At 39.1% G+C, this 18371-nt stretch overlaps 1 protein-coding gene across 2 annotated transcripts in view; it reads left to right on the top strand.

The window, feature by feature from the left end:
* GPM6B (glycoprotein M6B) overlaps positions 1 to 18371 on the top strand; it is a 117210-nt gene that overhangs the window by 69294 nt on the left and 29545 nt on the right. Inside the window, exon 1 of one of the 2 annotated variants that reach the window (XM_063126394.1) lies at positions 11908 to 12183. The exons of the other annotated variant lie outside the window; for it this stretch is intronic. Coding sequence (XP_062982464.1) covers positions 12135 to 12183 — 49 coding nt within the window. The 5' untranslated portion in view covers positions 11908 to 12134. Of the gene's footprint in view, positions 1 to 11907; positions 12184 to 18371 lie in introns of those variants that run through there. 2 annotated transcript variants of the gene reach the window in all.

Here is an 18371-nt window from a genome sequence, read left to right as displayed (position 1 = left end):
TTCTGGTGGTCTAAAAATATTAAATTAGAAGGCAAGCCAAAGTTAAAGCTAATAGTAAATACAATTATTATATTTGTAACTCCAATTAGTTGTCTGTAATCCAACCCAGTGGTTGTGGAGGGGTCATAGCTCAGTAGCAGAGCACATGCTGTGTGCGCAAAAGATCCTTAATTCTTAGCATCTCCAGGTCAAAGTATTTCTGGTTTTGGGGTGGGGAAAGGTTTTAGCTTGAGTTTTTGAAGAACAGCTGCCAGTCAGACTAGGCAGTACTGGGCTAGACAGACCAGTGGTTTGTCCCATTATAAGGCAGCTTCATGTGTTCAGTGCTCAGGCTCCAACATTCTGATATCCTGTGTGCAGAAATAAACCAGTAGCCATTGCGAGGTCAAAATTGACAATTTCAAGCCCACTTCATGCCGGGTGCCAGTGCTGGGATTTATTATAAGGGATCTAATTGTACTTTCCCAGAGTAATATAACCTTTTTAAAACACATGTTCGAATATCCCTAGGTCACAGTACTGATGAATTGTTTTAACTATGATTTCCTAAAATGAAGCGAAGTTTGTTCTAACTGCCTATATTCCTGCTTCTATTTAAAGAAGATGTAAATAGTAATAAGGTGACAGTAAGAAAAGTAAAATCTTAGACAGACAGGCGGACCACATGATCTCTGTGTGTGTCTGTCTGTGCAGGTTTTTAACATGCAGATAAGTACAGTATTTGTATCTGTAAGCTAATATAATTCTATGTAGTTGATAAATTTGTTTATTGTTTATGGTGGCAGCTGGACCACCATCTGTCAGGGATGCTTTAAGGTGGATTCTTTCATTGAGCAGGGGGTTGGACTCGATGGCCTTACAGGTTCCTTCCAACTCTACTATTCTATGATTCTAAGATTTATGTCAGCTAGATCTTTACCAGATCTAGTATTTTACTGAAATAGTTTAGCTGTTTAAATTGTTTTAAATTTTGTATATTAAAATTTTCATACTGTTTAATTAGCTTGTGTTTTATGGTTTGTAATTATTGTGAATAATAATTCACAATAAGCAGACAGCTTCGGCCATTGGGCAGTGCTGAAATGAAATAAAGAAATATAATAATAATAATAATAATAATAATAATAATAATAATAATAATAATAAAAAATTATATTCCATTATGAATTAATATCCATTAATTATGGTTATTCCCATCCCCCATAAAAAGAACCCTATGACAAACATCTAACCACAACCCTTCTCAGAACAACAAAAGACTACTCTGTTGGAATAGGCTTGGCCTGCAGCATCCCTTTGATTTTTCTGATGTTATGCGAACCATGTGACCAATTAAGGTCTGATGATCAAATGCTTTCAGGCAGTAACTTGGGGGAAGAGTTACTAATTATGTATAGCCATGTAAGTGCTACAGAATGAGAGCGCAAAGACTATGGGGTTGGAGAAAAAGCCACACAAACATCTCAGTGATACAATTCAAAAATGGCATATGATTGTCAAATTACTCTCTTTCAAGGACATGCAAAAGGAGATGGAACCCTCTTCAAAGCAGTTGGTTCATATTAAGCTTTCCTTCTTTGGTATCTACTTTCCTTTTTTAAGTTCCTGATAAGAATTTGACTGTTTTTGTTTAATTGCTTTTGCAGATTTCTTTTTTTCTTCCTTTATGTTGGCCATTTCTCACTGACTGAATTTATTAAACATCTTTGCCAAAAGAAGTGGATTCTGTACATATTGTAGTGTAGAAGAGGCGGAGGAAGAGGAGGTTCACAATACGTTATTCAAACTTTGTAAATGTTTTAAGTGGGAGAAATAATGTAGAACTGGCAAAGTGGACCGTGCACATCATACACAAGAAAAACATTTTTATGTTTGATGTTGAGGAGTAGAGTGATAACAAGCTAGAGGAGGGTTTGGATAGGGTTTGCTGTCCCTCCAAAGGAGCAGGTCCGTAGTTTGGGGGTGCTCCTGGATCCACCTCTGTCACTGGAGGGCCCAGGTGACAATTAGACTACTGTAATGTGCTCTATGTGGGGCTACCCATGTGTGTGGTTCGGAAGCTGCAGCTAATGCAGAATGCAGCAGCTAGGGTGCTCACAGGGACACCTAGCTCTGCTCATATAAAACCTATATTAAAAGAACTGCACTGGCTACCTGTTAGCTACAAAGCCACCTACAAGGTTATGTTGTTGTCCTACAAAGCCCTAAACAACTTGGGACCAGGATACCTAGCAGACTACCTTTCCTTATATACACCCAGACGACAACTACAATCCTCAGAGGAGGCCCTACTGGCCATTCTGAGAATGCTACCATGAAGAACCTCAGCAGCAGGCCTTCTCTGTGGCAGCACCCACGCTCTGGACGACCCTCCCTCGTGCAATTTGGGAGGCAAAAAACAAAACGGCTTTTAAACGGCTCCTGAAGACATACCTTTTTACACAGGCTGGTTTTATATTGCATTTTAAACTTTTTAATGTTTTAAATTTATACTTGTTGTATTTTATGGTTTTTAATTGTGCACTGCCCAGGGAGCTTCGGCTGATGGGCAGTATAAAAATGTAACAACTAACTAACTAACTAAATAAATAATAAAACAAGTTGTTTTTACTGCTGCAGTATACCTTCTGAAAGTCTTCTGGTTCTTCTGTCATCCTGTGCTGAAGGCCTCTAGTAAATGAAAATCCCTATCTCATGGTACAAATATAAAATTGAAGGAGAAGGGAGAATGGCATCTTTTCCCCAACCCAACTCCATAAATATCTTCGTATCAACTTTGGTAATATGTTTCAGTATCAAGTTGGGTTCAGTTTCCCATTGGAAACAACACTTAATCTAGCTATTAGTGTTCAGGGTGAGGTGAATTGCATTTCAAGTACTCATTCTGTTGCTTTGTATTTAAGCATTGTTGTGCTCGCCTAGCTTTTTGCGTGAGAAAAAGCCAGAGTATCGCCGCCATTAAAGGAAGAAACTTCTCTAAGTATTAAAATGAATGATATAGACTCTCCTAGTCTGTTTAATTCTAATCATGAATGGGCTTCAAGCTTGGAATACATTGCAGAATGGAATAAAGATGTGTTAGTAGCAACATCTAGCTTCAGAAATCAATCTGATTGGATATAACAATTCTTCTTGAGGTTTTTAACATGCAGTGTTTATGATTCTGCTGTTTCTCAGTACTGAAACTTTCAAACTGAACATGTGCCCCTTTCTTTTTTAAAAAAGAAAGAAAAACTGGTTAGAGATAGGCAGACAGATAATTAAACTTCAAACACCGCTGCTTTAAAAAGTCTTGCTGCTTTTTGTTTAGACTTTCAAAATGCAGCAGCTTAATGCCTCCATTGTATGGAGGGGAAATATGCTAATTTGAAGCACATTTCCCATCAGAATCCCTTTCAGTCATGTCATAGTTGAGATATGAATGATGATAAAAGAGGAAAGAATGGAGAGGCCTGTATTATGAGAGTGCTGCTGTTTTGTTATTATGCATTGAGAAGGGGGATGAATAGAGCTGAAGAGTTCAGTCACCCATGAAGACCCATGGCCTGTTGGCTGCTCAGGGATGAGTGGGTTCTCATGGACTAGTCTGTTCTTCCTTCCCAACTGGCTCTTCTGAAAAACGTTCCTTCTCAGCTGCCTGTATTGGGGGCCTCCTCCACACACCTCCCTGAAATACAACAGGACTTGTATAATTAATTCTTTAAGTTCATGAGGGGCAAAGTCAGAAATAAGAGGCCTAACCCAGGCCACTGGTTTATTGGCCTAAGGTTTGCCTAACAAATGGAAAGGTTTTATACCCAGATTTGATCAAAATGGTTGTGGCTGCTCAAGACTTAAGAAGCTTCCTGCATAGCTGGCTGGGGGATTCTGGAACTGTAATCCAAGATCGTTGGTGGGCGCCAGGTTGGAGAAAGCATGTATACCTCCACTGTCCCAGAGGAAACACATTCTCCTCAAATGTCCTGTGTATATGAGTATCTCTGTTTATATTGCAGCACAGTTGCAGACATGCCTTGTCTCCTCTAATACACATCTTCTCTCTTCACCTCTCTATAAATGTGTGTGTTAGGAGTATTTGGGGACATACAGAGAGTTGATGTGATGACATCTGTGATTAGCATCATTACTGCATTCCTTTCCAGGAGAGAGTTTTGTTTAGCATGACAAATTTTGTTATGCTTGAAGATAGTTTGAGCACTAGAGAAAAACTGGACAACTTCTGCTGGACTTGCTTGTCTACCTCACAGACTGTACACCTGGCTGTACGTGCTTTTTAAAGGCACCATCAAAGAAAAAGTGGAGCAGGATCAGTTCCAACTGCTTGTGGAATACTTTACTCCAGATCATGGAGTAATGGGGAAGGAGTGGGGAAGCAGAGTTGCCATGGCAACAGTAGTTGTAGTACTTCTGTACTGCAGCAGTAATAATACCATGGCATAAATCCAGAGTACCTGGAGACAGAACTCCACTCACTGGACTCTCCAGCTTGAGGAAGAAGAGAGGAGGGGAAGTGTCTTTCACCAATTCTCTTTCTCCTGTGCTTCATGAAAAGCTGCTCCAGAAGGCCAAGGGACCCTCCAGAACAACATAGGAGGTGGTGCTGGGAGCGGCATTGGGAATTGGTGAGAATCAGCTCTTCAGTTCCTTCAGCTGGAACATCTGCTGGATATTAGCCCCTTCTTCAAATGGGCTTCTTCCATTCACAGAAGGGCAAGCCTGGATCCAGCCCCAGGTCTTTTCTTCCCTGATGGTGACAGGGTAAGCTGTTGTATCGGCCAATGTATTGGAACCATGGCTTCTTCATTTTCTCCCTACCCTGGGCTTGTGTAGGGTGAATGACAGCCTGCTTGTTTGATACAATAATGACAGTAGTCAAGATCTAAATTCAAAATGGATCAAAATCATATGCCATGATGACCAACAGCCCTGTAGCATCAATGCATGAATGTATTGTGTGAGTTGTCATTGTTAAATTGTTAGTTTCCTTGTCCATTTGGGAGCAGAGGGTAGGAAAACTCATTGGATTGGATCCAGACTTAGTTGGACTTCAGTCCCATTAAAATCAATGGTGCGTGCTAGTAACTTAATATGGACCCAATCCATGATGTTCTCATTCTGACTCATGGTTGTGAATGATATTAAGACATTTACTATTGGACTTCCCAAAATGTCACTCTGAGGTGACTTAGGAGTTATTGATCCTCAAATTGGTCCTCCAGCTGATCGAGAAAATGCCTTTAGAAGGACACCAGAATCAGAAAACTAGTAGCATAAATGGTCATGAATGTATTACTCACTGGCAATATAAGGTATATATGTGAAGGGCAACGTGCACTGATGCACGTATTATAGCCACAGTTTTGAGTAGATAGATGTGTTTTGTGAGGCAGGACAGTATTTAAGTGGCAATAAGGGAACAAATAATTTTGTCATTGGTTTTAGTGGGAGGTCAGCTGCACTTAAAATACAAAAGCTGATAATGTGCAGATTGAATATGAATGCATTTCCCCCCTTCTTGTTTAGACACTTTTGGACTCATGTTGAGTTTCCCAAGGGAAGGGTTGACAACCTATGTGTAGAGTAGACAAAATGTTAGAAATAAATACTGTCAGCAGTAATCCTACTCTGGCAATGCAATTTACTAGACAGCCAATCTGGGGATGCAGAATTAAGGCTGCTCCTCTTGTCCTCAACTCACCCTACAGTGCTTTTGTGTTCAGGTTCATTGTGTGGATGAGATCCCCTACTGTTCCTCGATTTCACAATGCTTAGGCAAAATGCAACCCAGACTAAACATGAAAATTTCTTTGCTTCCATCACTTTAAGATGCACACTATTTTCTTTAAAAGGTAGACTATAAAAAAACCCTTGAGCACCAAAGATCCTACTTTACGGATGTGCAGAACATGCTCAAGGGCATTTTAAAATGCAGAAAGAACCATTCCTTTTATGTGGGTACTGGATTCCAGTAGAGGCACAACGTGTGCCTGGGTTTCTTTTGCAGGATGTGGGAGGAGAAGAGAATGGAAACCTGAAAGAACTGCCTCACTTGAAGTTGCCTGACACACAGACGTAGTAGATGAACTAATGTGAAACTTAATCTGTCCTTGTGGAGAATACAGTGAAAAATTGGAAGTGCTGTAATCCAGTATTTAAGTAAAAAAATATATCTGAAGACTATTTAAAGGGAGGAATGGGTGACTAGAAAAATGGACCTTCTGATTCAACAGATGGCATGTAGCTCAGCCTGCCGTTTCTGCATGATAACTAAATCATGCTTTTTAAAAAGTGGAACATGAGGTAAAAATGGTTGAAATTCAGATTTCTCAAAATAAAATGTATGCAATCGATTAAAATCAAACCTTGCAAGATCTCTGCAAGCACAGTGAATTGTGTTATAAATTATACAACTGGCAGGAGACAGAAAGATGGGGCAGGGGAACTTGGACTGGAAGTCTATATGGAACAACAGAGAGCTAAAAAGTGATTGGGATATGGGGAGAGAGGGAACAGAACTGCTTAGCGATATTATGATATTAAGTAGAATATAAGTATTATAAATTATTAATAAATAAATCAGAAACAAGGTGAAATCTACAAGTAACAGTTTGATTTGTTCCAGGAGAAAAAAAGATTTGAGATACTAAACACCGGTATTTATAAATTTTACTTGTGTATAGAATACAGTGAGCCTCGTGTGGCGCAGAGCAGTAAAGCAGCAGTTTCTACAGCCGAAACTCTCCCCACGGCCTGAGTTCGATCCCAGCGGAAGCTGGTTTCAGGCAGCCGGCTTGGGTCGACTCAGCTTTCCATCCTCCCGAGGTCGGTAAAATGAGTACCCAGCTAGCTGGGGGAAAGGTAATCATGGCTGGGGAAGGCAACAGCAAACCACCCCACTATATAAGGCCTGCCAAGAAAATGTCAGTGAAAGCTGGCATCCCTCCAAGAGTCAGTAATGACTCAGTGCTTGCACGAGAGGTTCCTTTCCTTCCATAGAGTACAGCATTCTACCAGACATGCGAAGGCACTGAAGCAAACGATGTTCTGAATCTGTAATATAGTTCGACTCAAAGAATAAGATGTGATGCTAAGATATGGTTTAGCACAGCCTCACCCAACCTGGTGCCCTCCAGATGTATTGAACTGCAACTCCCATCATTCCCAATCAGCATGGTCATGATGGGAGTTACAGTTCAATACATCTGGAGGGCATCAGGTTGGAGAAGATGAGCCTGGGCAAGCTTCAGGCTCGTAATTCTCCTTTCCCTTTTTTCTTCTCTAGCCCATCCACATGGAGGAGATTGGAAGTTTTCACTTCCATTTTCAATTGACCGCAGTTTAGTGTTATGTCTGAACAAACTGTGGTTAGTCTTATCCATAGTTTAGTGAAACAAAGCGTGGTTTAGGCAACTGGCTTGATTCAATAAACTGTAGTCAAGATTAAAGCTAAACCACAGTTAATTGAAAACACAATCTCCTCCTTCTGGCTGCACCAGAGAAAGAAGGGGAAAAGCATGTGAGCATAGTCTCAGGGCTCATCTACACCAAGCAGGATATTCCACTTTGAAAGCAGTATCTTTCAGTAGTATCTACACTACTGCTTTATAGTGGTACTGAAGTGCACTGACAACTGTTGGGGCCCAGGACACAGCTACACCAAGCAGGATATAACACTATGAAAGTGGTATATGGTATGTGTCAATGGCCCCCAACAGTTGTCAGTGCACTTCAATACTGCTATAAAGCAGTAGTGTGGCTCCTGCCTTTTATGTACCGCTTTCATACCACTTTCATAGTGGAATATGCTGCTTGGTGCAGATGAGCCTTTAGTCAGGCTCGATAAAACCATGGTTTAAGCATTATGTCTGAATAATATGTCTTCTATCTCTGGGATTTAGTGCTGGTAGGCATAGCAAAATAACGTCCATATTTGCACATAATGACAATCCAGGATTTCTGGCATACTGTGAATGTGCAATGTGCAGTGTTACTGTTTGACTTTGGACCAGTCTCATGTGCCCACTCTCTCATACCTGTGCTCAGCTTCTCACTCTCTAATCTACCCTATAGGATTATTGTAAGGACAGGATGCAACGGAATAACCATGTATAGTATATTGCATACCATTCTGAACTCCTTGGAACTCTTTTACGACTCCGTTGACTTGCATGGGACTAGGGCAGCGTGGTTGCAACTAGGATTGCGCTTGCTACACCTTCCTCAATCCTGCACTCCAACCCCTCCGCTCCATTATGCATGTTCTGCATACAGAAGATCTCAAGTTCAGTCCCCAGCATCTCCAGGAAAGGCTGGGAAAGAATCCCGCCTGAAACCCCGAAGAGCTCCTGCCAGTCAACATCAACAATACTGGACTAGATGGGCCCAATGGTCTGACTCAGTACAAGGCAGTTTCCTATACATCTTTATATCAAATTGCCAATCTTGGATCAGGTCCAGTGTATGTTAATGGTGTGTGTGAGGGGTGGTTGTTGTTAGTCCACAGGCATAATTGTTTGTACAAGGCCTCTGTGGATCTGGGCATCTCAGGCTACAGTTGAAAAGCAATTCTGGTGCATGAGCGCAGAAGCCCATTTGAACTGTGTGTGTGGAAAATAACAGAGTTATTAAAAGGTGACATATCTGTCTATCCAGTTCCCATCAAGTTTAAGCCAAACCATGGATACTCATTTCTAGAGTTGTCTTTAGAATTTTCTATGTGAGTGAGTCAGAATTCTAGACCTGTTTTACTCCCTGCCTCCTATCCCCACACATTGGTTTATTCTTCCTTTTTTAAAAATAGAAATTTGAAGCAAAGGTTGTGGGAGCCAATTCTCATGCTGATATTTGCACTCTAACTTGTGCAGTTCTATGCATGTTTAGAAAGAAAAAAGTCCTGCAACTTCCAGCATGCCCCAGCTAGGCTGACTGGAGATAGCTGGGAATGCTTTGTACGACCTTTTTCTTTCTAAACAGGCATAGGATTGTGTGCTAAAAATTTTAGGCAGAGAGCAACAGTGCTAATCAGCTAATGATACACTAGCTTGTGCTCATTAACATATGTATACTTCTGTACATGTGAAAAAAATGCTGTTCTGATGTCATGACTAGCTTCTCTACAAATGATGGTGACTGGCTAGCTGTGAAAATAAATATTTTGTTTTCTGTTGATGGCAGAATTCATAAAGTTGGCTTACTTGTATATATATCCTACAATATTACTCTGTAATACACACATTACTTCAAACATCTTGAGTTTTTAAAGATGTTAAAATGTGCTACTTCTCTTTTATTACTGGGTCTCGTGGCTTGTCTAATATTCTCCAAGTTCCTTGTAAGTTTTGTGCCATTTGGCTTTCAATTTAGCATGGTTTGGGTATGGTTTGACAATGCCATTTTGTGACCATCCCACCTGCTGCAAGCTAGGCCTTTTAGCATTGGGTTTGAAGGAAAAAATGGATAAGGAATATTTCTGGAGGCGAAGTGTGGGGGAAAAGATACAGATATAGTGATACATCGTACAGGGTTGCTATGGATGCTGTATGGCTGTTTTCATCTCAAGTTCTAGATGCTAAGGTCTTTGTAGTTGTCAAATGATGCAATGAAGTGGTAAAAAAAAGTATTTTTAGAAATGAAGTTGGATTTTAGAAATAAAAAAAATCTAGAAGTACTGCAGGGGTTTCTCATAGAGAAGACTTCAGAGTGAAGCCTTATCATACTGTTCAGGTAATGTGATATTTCTCCTTGTGTTCAACTTTCACATGCCCCTGAACACACTTTTGGAGAACTACATTTGCTGTTGAAATGGAAAAATGAAAAAATGTTTTGTACTCAGATATGCAGTGGGCCCCCAAGCCCAGTCTACTCAGATGAAACTTAAAAGAAAGGGGGGATCCATGTGGTCATATCTTGTTGAACCCAACCCCACACCCAGAAGATAGAGGGAATTCTAGGAGAAACAGATGAGAAGAGCAGTCCATATTTCTGAAAAATGTAAAGATGAAAAGTAACTTTGCAGTTTTGTAATGGAGTTACTGTGATGAAGCAGGAAAGGATGTAAAAGTATGTTCCCTTGTGGACTGAAGTGCTGCTCTTCCGTTAGGTAATGTGAGAATTCACCTGGGATTTTTGAATTTGTCAATGAGAACCTTATATTTAGTTCACTGCTCTCCGAGAACAAATGTGAACATTTAGGGAAAATGCACATGGTATAGTCCTCATGGGCCTGTGTCACATCCTAATGCAGCAGGGGAAGGAGTGCATGTTTGAGTGCTGTTCACCCTACACATGGAAACCTAGCTTGGCAGGAGTTCACTAACGAGCATGCTCACCACATGCAGGGAGTTTATAACTCCGGGAATAAGTTCAAACTTTCTCTTTGAAATAAACATTTATTCTGGTTTTCCATCATGTGCTGAAAACTGGAGAATGCAGTCCTTTTAAGAACTGAAACTTCTGTCTTGGATTTTCATTTCCAGCTTCCCGGTGCAAAACACCAAACTAATAAGAAACTGACAAAAAAAATATGTTGGGATTTGCAGAAATCTTCAAACCAGAGTCTCTTATGCTCTGGTAACCTCCAAGTTAGATTACTGCAATGCACTCTACGTAGGGCTGCCTTTGAAGATGGTTCGGAAGCTGCAGCTCGTGCAGAATGCAGCGGCCAGATTGATTTCAGGAACCAGAAGGTTCGACCATATAACACCTGCTCTGGTCCGCTTGCACTGGCTGCCTGTATGTTTCCGAGCCCAATTCAAGGTGCTGGTTTTGACCTATAAAGCCTTACACGGCTTGGGACCACAATACCTGATGGAACGCCTCTCCCAACGTGAATATACCCGGTCACTACGTTCAACATCTAAGGTCCTCCTCCGGGTGCCTACTCTGAGAGAGGCTCGGAGTGTGGCAACGAGGGACAGGGCCTTTTCGGTGGTGGCCCCCAGACTATGGAATGATCTCCCTGACGAGGCTCGCCTGGCACCAACGCTGCTATCTTTCTGGCGCCAGGTTAAGACTTTCCTCTTTGCCCAGGCATATGGTGGCACATCCTAATCACCCACGTTTAGTTTTTTAACGGTTTTTAATGTTTTATGTGTGTATGTTCTGTGTTTTAGAATTTTAAATTTTGTATATTTGTTTTTATCTTAATTTTAGAATTTCTGTAAACCGCCCAGAGAGCCCCGGCTATGGGAGCAGTATATAAATGTAATAAATAAATAAATAAATAAATAAATAAATAAATAAATAAATAAATAAAATTATATGACAGGGTGAGAGTATCATTAGGAATTAAACTGTGAAAGCTGAGATGATATACACCAATTTGTATTCTCACCTGCATGTCTGTATTCACTGATCTGAATTTGCGTCATCATGTTGAACTGCCCCAGAATTGTGAAAAGCGCATAACTGTTTTATAATCTCTGGCAACAATATATTTGTTTTGGGGCATACATTTGTAAAGAATAGAGTTAAAACCATACATCACTAAAGTCAAATGCTAAAGTGCAGGAAATGTTGTTCTGTGTAAGAACGGAGGCCATGTGGAATAAATAAAAATTCAAGCATAATAATAGGATCTCATGGAAGAGGGAGCCTTGCTTTTTGATGACATGGACTCTCCTTAGAGATGGCGTATGAAGAGGGGATGGTGTCATCGCTGAGTCACGCAACAGGAGGGGGCTCCTTTCACTCCTTCAGATGCAGCCCCTTTTCTGATGTCACAAAGCTATTCTTCCCCAGAGAATTGATTTAACATTCATAGGGAGAAAAAGAAAGTGGAGAGCATGTGAGAGAAATGGGAGGCTAGCTGATTCTTCAAGTTCCCACTGCCAATACATAGAGATACAGGAGACAATTGAGCACAGCACTGCGATTTTATAACTGAGGGGGTCTCTGACGTATAGCTGAGTGTTTCCTGGCAAAGATCTTTGTGGACTAGTAGGCAGATCAAAACTGAAGCTGACGAGACTTGTGCATTTTGGAAAAAGAGTGCAATCTACTGTAGTGAGGAACTGAGCCACTCAATCACTGCGGCGGTAAATAAGAGACAGAAGGAAAGGAAGAAAGAAGAGAGAGAGAGTCTTTGCTGGGGGCGGGGAGTGAAAGCATTTTTGGTGGATGGTATAAAGCCAGCCATGGAAACTGCAGCAGAGGAAAATACAGAACAAAGCCAAGAGAAAAAAGGTACCCAGGGGACCAAACAATAGACGGTTTAAATCTTTTTAAGAACCTTCAGTGAAAAGATTTAGGCTGTGTTTGTCACTCTCTTTAGAGCAGCGCTTAAATGATCATTATTGCATCTTCTAGCTTCCAGTGGTTTTTATTCTGTATGACTTGACAGCAGATTAAAAGAACAGCCATCTATCCCTTCATCTCTATGTTGGCGTTGTCAACCATCTCCAACCCCATGAAAAAGCTGTACTGTGTGTTTTAGGAGTTTACAGAAAAATAGCCGTGTGTGTGTGTGTGTGTGTGTGTGTGTGTGTGTGTGTGTGTGTGTGTGTACTTTCATGCCATGTTCATACATTTTGAGTTTGATGGTAGGGCTTTTTGACAATCTAGTATTATGGTAAGATGAAGCTTTTTGTCAGTGTAGTATTCACACAATATTCTTTTTCATCTTTTATTGTATAGCATCTATATCTTGCATTTCTATAATCACTATAGTATACTACAAGGGAAAAGAATAGAGCAGTAATGTGGAAAAATAGATAAATAAAGTGCACCACAGTGTTTGGGAAGAAGTGTTGCAAAAATGGCAAGTGTTGTAAGAGAATGATTTTGGGTGAAACTGGCGATTTATTTTTCTAAAAGTTGAATGCCACACAGGATAAATTTACAAAGTTAATAACTTGCATTGTTACAATTGATTAACCGCCTCTGTAGGAAGGTAGTGAAAACTTTGCTGCTGTTTATTGTTGTGTAAACCGGCTGAGTTAAAAGGGAATAAACATACATTCCTGGATAGAGGATTGCATTCAGCATTAATAATTTCTGTTGTATGAATCAGTGCAGGACCTATTGTGCATATTATGTGTTACTGGTGGCATTTTAGTATTTCATGCCAAACCTCCTGAACTGATAATTGATATCTCTAAGTTACTGGTTTAGAATGACTACAAATGAATCTGTTAATTAAATGCGCAGTGAAAATGTTAGGATCCATATTCTGCAAATTAACTGTGTCACTCACTGGAACAGTTAATCCATATAATATAAGAAGAGCTCCTGTTTCAGTAAAGTGAAATTTGGCAAGCAATTGGACCATGGTATAAAATAATACCCTAGGGATTCTACACAAAACATTACAGTGCTTAGAGATTAAACTTTGCAAAAACACGAGCATGTCACAACAGTGACTAGCATCACTAAAGTATTTTTAAAATTTAAAATTGTGTTGCAGGTGCTTTTTATAAAAAAACTTTTGAAGTCTGTACAGCTCCTTTTAAAGATTGCTTCATAAACAATTTATCTTTTGAATTTCCAAAATACAATTAACATTTTTGTTTTAGTAAATTGAATACTAAATTGTGTATCTTTTAGGCTGATTACTGTATTAGTGAAATTTCTACATGAGTGGGTTTGGGATCGGGATTTCAAGCATATAGCCATTATTTTCTCTGCCACCCCACCCTTGCAAAGAAAGTTTAATTGGAGAGATCTGAAGCACTGCTTTGCCTTTTTCTTTTCTTTTTTAACAGCCAATCTCTGTACTATTATCCCTACTGATCATCCCTTCTGTTCCCAAACCCCTGCATCTTGGGGGGTTTGTTATCTAAAGTCCCCTTGGGCTCATTGAGTTGCATTCATAGTCTTTGGGATCATGGTTCATTTCATGGTAACATTTCATAGTGACTATGGGGTGTTTTTTCCTTTACCAAGTCCTTTCAGCTTAGGGAATTGCTCTAGGGTTTACCTCTAATTTTACAACGGTATCCTGACTTGTTTAGTTTAATGGACTCCATGGACTTATTTGGATATGTGTCATTTTCCCAGATGGTCTGCAAAGATGTAGCTTATAGTTAAGTCTTTAAAAGCAAGTGATAACAGATATTGTAATGCATATTCTCCAGTTACCCCTTTCAAAATCACATTATCCTTCACCGATGAATAAAATATGAAATGCTTTCCCCCAAATAAAAAGCAGACCAGATTCTGACTGCTTGTGTTTTATGTATTAATTTAAAAGAAACTTACTTTCATTTACACGCCTAAATTAAATGGTCAGTCCAAAATCTAATTGAAATTAATGAGACATAAGTGCTTAACAAGGCTTTGAAATCCTGTAAGTTTTTCAATGGAATTTAGGTGTGCCTAATTTCTCTGGATTTTCCCCTAGATTTTGTTTGTAGTATTTAATGCCCAGAAAATTTTAAGGATACTGCTGCATTTTCTTTGTAGCATTTATTATTTACAAGATTATTTTTATTATCAAATTTATTTGGTATCTAAGTGTGTATAGGTTAATAACACATGGAGATAAATGAAATAAATGAATCTTTTCAAACTAAAAATCTGCATCTGAATTTCTAAACTTTTTTAAAAAATAACGCATATCCCAAATACTATGACTTAAAAAATAGACACACATACATTTTGAAAATCTATGTAGACTGTGGAATAATTTTTAAATGCTTTTTTTAAAAAAATGGTTAGCTCTACAACAGTAAACCTGTTGTTGTTGTGTGATTTAAAATCCAAATGCAGAACAGAGAAACATCCACATATTTGTCACTCTTAAACTATATAGTTGCATATGTTTTAACATTCCCTTCTATGCCAGTAAAATGTTCACATATTTTGGGTGGAATCCTATTCTGTCTATATCAGCCTTCTTCAACATGGTGGCCATGCTGACTGGGTATGATTTGGGTTGTATTCAATACATCAGGAAAGTACTAGATTGTTAAAGGCTGATATACACCCATGGAAGTTTTGCCATTGGTTTAAATGAGAGGTGGATTGAACCTGTATTTCTCTCGTTCTCGTTCTCTCTCTCTCTTTTAGCAGTCAAGGAACCTAGAGCAATTTTAACCAAACATGCTTCCTTTTAACCATCAAAAAGCAATAACCTCTGCTATGGAAAGCAACTCACAGTCTTAAAGATTAAGACATAAGAGTGTATGGGTTGGAACAAGAATAAGTTAGCTGCACCCATTGGAAGTTAGCATGAAATGTTAATCATGACCAACTTAAAGTCTCTTTGATTTCAATGGGATCCAAGTGTGGCTGATGTGCCTGGATGCAACCCAATGGCAGCATGTGGAAGAGTGTCTAATTTTTCAGCCTCATGGAGTATAAAATGTATATGAATATGTGGGCATAGAAATTAGTTTTTGGTGAATGCATAATTAAAGTATATGTTTTGTAATGAAATATACCACAGTTGTACTAATCTCAACTCTAGGTGTGTATGCAAAGATTCCTTTAGGTTAAACACAACAACCACACAGTTGTTTTATTTGCAATATCCTTAAGGCTTCTGCTTCTCTTGAGATAAGCCATTACAGCATTTGCCCTTATTTTAATTGGGGAAACTGAATGACACTCATGTTAACAGATTGCTTTATCCTGAAATATCAGAAATTCATATCAAAGGAATAGCCGTTGAACAGTATCCATGTAATTGTTGAGCAGATATTTTACAGAGCTGCAAGACAGATTGAGTGCATTTAAAGCCGAAGGTTTATAAATTATTGTAAATGACAGGGTTTATCTTGCAGGCATTAAATTAAATCAAAAAGTGAGGATGGGGTAGGCGGATTTACTGAGATGGAATAAATGGATAAAATGAATGCCGTTTTACATCAGCAGAGGAGGAAATACATCCTGATACGTATTAACAGAGGCAAGATGTCTGTATTTAATTTAGGGAAAAAAACACTATCCAGTAAGTAACACACAGCTGAAAAATGCCACACTGATTTATTGCGTATGTTCAAAGCAAACTGCTCATGTTATTGTAGATTTTTTTAAAAATCCAGAAAGCATTACTGCATTTGCGTAATATGTAATAAACTTGTTTTTAAAGCAATCCATTTTTTAGACTACTTGCCTTGGAAGTAAGTATCATTGAACTCAGTAGGAATTACTTCTGAGTAAACGTGTACAAGTTTGTGCTGTAAAGAGGTTAGAAGCATTTGAATATTGGCCTTTTCAATTAGATACTCCTGAGAGATTTCAGGTGGTTTTCTTTAGTGCTGCGTGAATAAAAATGCAGGAAACATGAAATGAGTATTATATACATCATTTAAAGAAATTATATCATTAGTTATCTCTAAATGGCTGTTTATAACAGGAAAATCACACCATAGTGGGATTATAAGGCACATGAAGCCTTTTCAAATCCTGTGCAAGAAAAGAAATATATCATCCTGACTGTTAGAGCAGTACGACAATGGAAACTGTTACCTAGGGAGGTTGTGGGCTCTCCACACTAGAGGCCTTCAAGAGGCAGCTGGACAAACACCTGTCAGATATGCTTTAGGGTGGATTCCTGCATTGAGCAGGGGGTTGGACTCAATGGCCTTATAGGCCCCTTCCAACTCTACTATTCTATGATTTTATGATCTTCAAGAGCTGTATCTTGCTCCTCCTATCCTTTTGAGGTCCAAAGTGGATTTCAGTTAATATTTGAGATCAGTTTTGATGTTATGCAATCTTTGTATGAACTTCAGAAATTGCTACTCAGAAGCAGTCATGGATTGGATCCCATTCATGCCCAATCCCATTAGCTTCCTGTGTTTTTCTTTAATTTGTGGCATAGAACATTTTTCAGGTAGGCTATGGGCACAAAATTACATTATTTGGCTCTTAAGGCTTACCATTTTTGCAATACATATCTAGGATTTATGGCATTTTGTAACAACATCGGAGAAGTGACATACATCAGATAATTGGTTCTGATCTGGAGGAGGAGTACTGTTGCAAACACATTTAATTCTTGTGTTGAATAATCATGGAGGATGTTCATCTCTTTGCAAAAAAAATATTAGCTATATGTAAAAAAAATAGCTATTTATCTGTCAAAACACCTCCCTAGTTCAAGTGCACAAAGGCTGAAATAGTTTCACTTGATTTGTTCTGACTTTATACTGCTAGTTTTACCCTACCCTGTGCCTGTTTGGTGCATTCTCTTCCCCTCCTTATTGTTTTATTATGATTTTATTAGAATGTAAGCCTATGCGGCAGGGTCTTGCTATTTACTGTTTTACTCTGTACAGCACCATGTACATTGATGGTGCTATATAAATAAATAATAATAATAATAATAATAATAATAATAACTTTAGTAGAATGGGCAGTTCCATATATTCAAAAAAATAGATGTGTGGATATGTCCTATATTGAAATTAAGGCTAAAACTTGTTCATGAAGATCCCCATACGTGCATTGGAGTTCATGTAGGATTCTCAGTATTGGGGATGCTATAACTGAAGTTCATCAAGCATCGCTTCTATGCACCTATCAGAGAGACTGATCCAGGAATGATGCTTAGTAGGCTGCACTCACCACTACAGGTTGCACCATTACTATATAATTTAAGTACATAAGAAGAGCCCTCCTGGATAAGACCAGAGGCCTATCTAATCCAGCATTCTATGCACACAGTGTCCAACCAGCTTCCACAGGAAACTCACAAGCAGGACATGAGTGCAAAAGCACCCTCCTGCCCATGTTCCCCGCAAGTGGCATGCAGAGACATACTGCCTCTGATATTGGAGGTAATATAGCCACCATCATAACTAGTAGCCATTGATAGACTTATCTCCATGAATTTGTTTAAGCCCCCTTTAAAACCATCCAAGCTGGTGGCCATCACTATTTTTTTTTATTTATTTATTTATTACACTTATATACTGCTCCCATAGCCAGGGCTCTCTGGGCGGTTTACAGTAATTCTAAAATTAAGATCAAAACGAGTGTACAAAATTTAAAATTCTAAAACACAGAACATACACACATAAAGCATTAAAAAGCATTAAAAAACTAAACATGTGGGTGATTAAGATGTGCCGCCATATGCCTGGGCAAAGAGGAAAGGTGCATTGCTGAAATGATGTAGATAGGCATAGAAGAAAAGATGGAGAAACTGGTGTTAATGTAAAGTAGTAAAACTGCCTTGATCAAATTAGGTTGTTCAGTGGAAACGGTCTTCCATGCACAGAACATTGTTCTAGAGGTGATCTATATATAAAAAAGTCCATGTTAGAAACCCTTGGGTGCAATAGTGGGTTAAAAGATCATCTCTGCTGAACAGATGGCTAGGGTTGCCTAATTTGAGAGTGCAAACCTCCTGTTGGGGAGGAAGGGAGAAGGCTTCAGACAGTCCTCCATGATAGGTGATTGTTACTGTCAGCCATCTGTTCAGC

Source organism: Elgaria multicarinata, chromosome 5, assembly GCF_023053635.1.
Source record: "Elgaria multicarinata webbii isolate HBS135686 ecotype San Diego chromosome 5, rElgMul1.1.pri, whole genome shotgun sequence".
Taxonomy (NCBI): Eukaryota; Metazoa; Chordata; class Lepidosauria; order Squamata; family Anguidae; genus Elgaria; species Elgaria multicarinata.
The sequence above is the reverse complement of the archived record's forward strand: the minus strand, read 5'-3'. Positions and strand labels throughout refer to the sequence as shown.